This window comes from Etheostoma spectabile, chromosome 7 (genome assembly GCF_008692095.1).
Source record: "Etheostoma spectabile isolate EspeVRDwgs_2016 chromosome 7, UIUC_Espe_1.0, whole genome shotgun sequence".
Taxonomy (NCBI): domain Eukaryota; kingdom Metazoa; phylum Chordata; class Actinopteri; order Perciformes; family Percidae; genus Etheostoma; species Etheostoma spectabile.
In genome coordinates this window covers 19115467-19120879 of record NC_045739.1, presented here as the reverse complement: position 1 = coordinate 19120879, position 5413 = coordinate 19115467, and the positions used below count along the sequence as shown (strand labels likewise).

Genomic DNA, 5413 nt, shown 5'->3' with positions numbered 1-5413 from the left:
GTGTGTGTGTGTTCAGGTCTAGGTGTGTTGTCTACATCATTGGTCGTCTGTATGCGCTGCACACTCCTGTGGACATCTGTCTCGTGTATGGATTCAGACTGGCCTATTAGTTTTTTTTTTTGCTGCTAATCTGCACTTATCAGAACCTGGATTTTGTGATTAAGGAGATGTGATGGAAAAAGTGATTGGAAGGCCACGTTGACAGATGTTTTACTTTGGAATTCATGCCAGGCCAATGACCTATGAATGTGTGGATTAGTTTGAGCTTTCTAATGTTATTCTACCTGGGTCTCTGTGGTACAAATTTGCAGTCTGACATGAATTGCATTTTCTAACAACCAGCACGACCGAAGGTTGCATGCAGTTGTATTATTCACCATTTTTTGATCTGTTTTACAACCACAACGACAAATGCTAGTTCATATGAATATTGCAAATTTGATATATTAAGTTTACAGTCAGATACACTGCAGTGGTTTCAGAAACTTGTAAACCCGTTATTGTTCTTCTCTGTTGCAGACTAAGTTTTTTTTCCTGAGTTTTTTAACCTCATCACAGTCTTATTTGGATGGAACAGTTGGGTTTGCTCAGTTGTCATGGAACTGAATCTGTTCAAATGCAAGCTCAGAAGCCATATATTTTATTTACATTAGTGCTATCTTGGTTAATAGTAACATACAACGGATAGCAACTTTTCTCCAAACCTTCTCATCTTTTGTTCTTCTCTGTACAGAACGGACGTTGAGTTGCAGAGTTCCGGGTGCCAACAGACTTCACGAGAATCAACACTGATAGGCTTTGACGACAACGACACAAGAGTTTTTTTGCTCAAGTTGAAACATTTTAACTTGCGTGTCACACAGTTGGTCAATTTGCATCTTTATTGACTTGGTATGTAATTGAGTCGCACAAAAAATTTGCTTTGCACTTTGTCGGAACAAACCTTTGTAAGCACGAGGATGTAAGCACACTCACGTTACCATTGGCTTAAAAGCATGCTGTGCATTAGACATACAAGTTCATTCTTGACCTTCTGAAATAGTTTGATAAAACGATTCCATATCAAAGGACACTTTCTTCTGGGGCTTTCAGCCATATCAGGCGTCATTCAACAGTTGTCATGTCAAAAGATCTCAATAACAACATCTTACATCAAAGCAGACATTGCAAGCATTCTCTTGTCTTTAACTAACTATGTTTTGGGGGTCATGTTGGAAAGATTAACATTTGTGTTTGTGTTACCGCACTATAATATTAGAATTGGACCAACGACCTCTACCGTACAATGTACAAGTATGCAGCTCCTTTCTTTCGCTTTATTTATTTTGCTCTATTTATTTCTCTTCTACATGGATCATCAACGAGTGAAAATCCTACATATTAAAACTCCTTTTACAGGGTTCCAAAAAGGACAAGAGAAGGGCATAAATAATTTTAACATACATAACTAACACATACAATGCATACATCCATAACTTTACAGGCAGATATCTTCCAACAGTTCATCACAAGGCAGCTTGCAGCATTACCATTAGGTTCATCATGATCTCAGTTATTAAATTAAAGCACGTCTCCTTGTCAAAATCAATTATCAAAGCCCTGATAAATGGATCTACAAAGACAATTGCTTAATTGAAATTAGCATTGAAGGTCAATTTTTCAGCAAGATAAATGTAGTAAAATTACATTTAATTGTAATTAAACGTGTGTACTTGCCTGGCATTTTTCACTGCTTTTTAGAGGCATCCAACCTTTATGGAGCTCTACCATCTAACCTACCATCTTACCTTTGTTCAAGTATAATACTGAAATTATGCATATGAAATCCCTGCTGAAAGGCATGCCTTATTTAATGGAAATTAGCTTGTTATTTCAGAAAGACCATCTTCATCTCATTACAGAATTCTATTGACAATATACTGCTGTATTGTGTTTCCAGAGAAAACTAGAAGGACAAATGGAAATTAATATCCGTTCATATATGAATCTTTGCATACAGACAAAAGACTAGGTTAAGCTCGTCTTTTCTTATAAGGCGGTGCTTATTGTACTCATTGTTGTCAGTACTACTTTGTATTTTATGGCATCCAGCCTTTCTTCTACAAAGTATGTGGTGGAATCAATGAATAAATACACAGCACGATGCAGATATTGCACCTTGTTCAAAGGGCTGTCTTTCCATATTGTGCTTAATTTCAATTTTCTTCTGTCAGTGTTTTTACATAGTGATCAATTGTTGGTCTTTTGCTGAGCCAGTGGAAATACAATAGTCCGTTGGCAGAGGTCAACATCTCTTTAGGCATTCAGGTGTAACATTACATGCTTTTAAATCTAATTAAATCTGAGGTTTTACTGAGGTGGCTCAGCAGAATGCAGATACACAGTATATCTGCATTTTGCTGATTCACCTCAGTAAAACCTCTGACTTAATTAGATTTTTTTAGACTTTTGGCCTGAACAGGATTTAAATTGAAATGAGTTGATAATTTCCTGTAAACACAGTAATTTAATACTTTGATTTTGGTGGATGACTAAATTATTCAGTGAAGCTACTGTTAGTCCACTCAGCCTCTCTGTCCCACTGTAGTCCATGTCCACAACGTTCGATTTCTGGGATTGCTACAATTGCGCCAGAAATTCTGCCAGATGTCACTCTTTTCGGCCGGATATCCGGTCGCTGTGTTGCACGACTTTAACAACTTTTGAACGTACACTTGTTCCACCAAAACAAGTTCTGAATTCCCAAGGCTGTTTTGTTGCGACACCGTGGCTCCGTCCGAGGCTTAGCACCGCCCGAGACAATTGATATTGGTTTAAAGAAATGCCGATAAACCAGAGCACGTTTTTCTCCCATCCTGGAATACTGTGTGGACTAGCCAGACCCTCCTCCACAGCGCTGTGGAGGAAGTGGTGGCAATATGCAACTAGTCCCACTATAACCACTTCTCTCAGCCTCTCTGTCCCATTGTAACCAGTCCAATAAGCCCCTCTGTCCCACTGTTTTTCAAATCCAAAACCAAAAGGCTCTGCATTCACAATGGAGATTATTGTCAAAAACAGCAGACACATCTCACTAAATGTAAAAGTTCCTAATTGAACGTAGGAGTCACTGTTGGAAGATCCATCACAAGTATTTTAGCATTTTTGCCAGACCCAGCATGTGCAGCGTGCCCAGGTACAATAATGCCAACAATGACACACTATGAGATCATCTTTTCTAGGCCAGGTCCCAGTGCAACCGCTGTTTCAAACGTCTTGCACTCCCTGACACTCGGTCAGTGAACTTAAACATTTACAACACGTATATCTTCCAGCGTGTCAGCTGAGTGATGAGAGTCACCTCTCTGGGCACATGGAGCTCTGGGATTCTGTGAGCAACACACCAGCTGCGTCTGTGCTGCAGCTGCTGATTTATCTCCATTCTTCTGTTGCATTTTTACACAGTTTATCAGGACTTTATCATATGACTTTAGTTTTTACTCTGTAACAGGTGTGACTTGAAATGTAGCAAGGTACAATGTGCCTGTGATAAAAAATATTTAAAGTTACAGTAGGTAGAAAGCAAACAAAAAGACAGAATTTCAAGTAGGTTACTGTAGACCTCTTCCTGCCGCTCTCCTTCTACCCTGCACATGTAGAACAGCCAATAGAAACGCTTTCTCTCTGGCTTGACCTGTGATTGGCCAAAGTCTCCCACCACAAACTAGATTTTCTAAAGCCTGAAAACAGAGACAAGGTGCAGAAGTCTAGTTTTCTCTCAGACAACTTTAATTACAATATGCTAATAGGTTATCATGGACTTTTTGCCCAACAACGCAAAAAATATAATGCCTACCACAGCTTTGAGGTCAAAGTAAAATTACCAATTTTTTAGAATACTCAAAAACGTACACAAAACCCAAACTCCATAAACACGTATTTGCTCTCTGGCATAGCTGTATGGTTCTCTTTTGATAAAAAAATATTCAGAAGTGACTTCATCATTAACATTTCTCTGCTTCCACCATCTTCCACAGTCTGAAACCTTCACCAAGAACAGTTTTTTTAGCACCATAAAAGCCATTTGATCTTTCTGTCAAATCTGATTGCATGGCACACATGCAGTGTAAAGGCTGTTTTTTTATTAATACAAAGGTCTCCCAAAAATATTGATTATTTATTATTATTTTTATTTGTTATTTATTGATACGAAATTTAAATATTAACTAAATTAATGATTGTTGGCTTAAAAATCATGCTTGACAAAAATAACCCAAAAACATTCCACTCCTATTGATTTTTCAAGCAATAGAAAAGAAATCCATGTGCCATTGTAGGTGGGGTTAAGTGGGAAAGGGTTATCCATGACTGGACAAAGAAATATTGAATAGATGCGTTTATTTAAATACTTTGAAAATCACACAGCTGTATGTGTGCTTACCTAAGCAGTGACTATTATACACACATCCGCACACACACTGCAAGGACACTATACCATTGACACTGTGGTTGGAATGTTAAAATTGAAAATCAAACCCAATCTTATATACGCTGTCAGAAAAATTACATTTTCCACAGTCTTTTTTTGTGTTGTTTTCTGCAGTTGTAAATTGGTCAAACTTTCTTCTTCTTATTTTGTTTTATTTTATGAAGGTGACAGCGTGAGCTATACGGTTCAATGTCAAAATTGAGTAGTACCGAGAGGTATTTTCACTGTTGGCCTTTTGCCCTCATAAAGAATTTATATGCCCACTGGAATCAATGAGAGATATTTTATCTTGTTTCTCTGTGAGTAACCTTTTGATAACCTGAGGTAACATCAAGGAGTTCCCTACAACAATGAAAAGATAAATGATAAACTATTTTTGTACAAGATGTGTGACAGTGTGTTTTCCTTGCAGTGTTAGTGGACTCCTTCCTTCAATGTTGAGATTCTAGATCATTCCAGCCAGCCAAGGAGGAAGAAAGAGTCCCACAGATCCCAGTATGCACACCAGTACAAACATCCAGAGGAATATCCTGTCAATGACCATGGCCACATACTTCCAGTCCTCTTTCACCTAGCAGAGAAGAGACACAGCAGAGGGGGACATTCCAAATTTAACACCACCTTTCTATTTACAAGTTTTCACCATTGATTGATTTCTCTCGAATGGCTGATTTTTTCATTATCAGGCAGCTTTCTCCTAAATGTCAGTCAATTCGTGCTCGTTTCTCTTATAAAAGATTCAGGGTCAAGTTACCGAGGTCCCATTGGCCTTTCTGGCCACAGACAGAATGAGCATTGCAGTGTTGACCATGATTGGTTTTCAACAAATGCAATAACGTTTTGCATAGTTTAAAAAATATATTTTTTATTTTATAATTGCACACATTTTACGACCCTCTCCTCCTATTCCACCTTACTCATTTTTTTGTATATATATATATATAT

The 5413-nt window shown here is 37.9% G+C and overlaps 2 protein-coding genes across 2 annotated transcripts in view; one reads left to right on the top strand and one right to left on the bottom strand.

The window, feature by feature from the left end:
* The window catches only part of e2f1 (E2F transcription factor 1), a 408003-nt gene that overhangs the window by 213253 nt on the left and 189337 nt on the right, over window positions 1-5413 (top strand). The gene's annotated exons all lie outside the window — the stretch shown is intronic.
* The window catches only part of chrna4b (cholinergic receptor, nicotinic, alpha 4b), a 10963-nt gene continuing 9867 nt past the window's right edge, over window positions 4318-5413 (bottom strand). Inside the window, exon 6 of the mRNA XM_032520847.1 lies at window positions 4318-5039. Within this exon, the coding sequence (XP_032376738.1) occupies window positions 4914-5039 (126 nt within the window). The 3' untranslated portion in view covers window positions 4318-4913. The remainder of the gene's footprint in view (window positions 5040-5413) is intronic.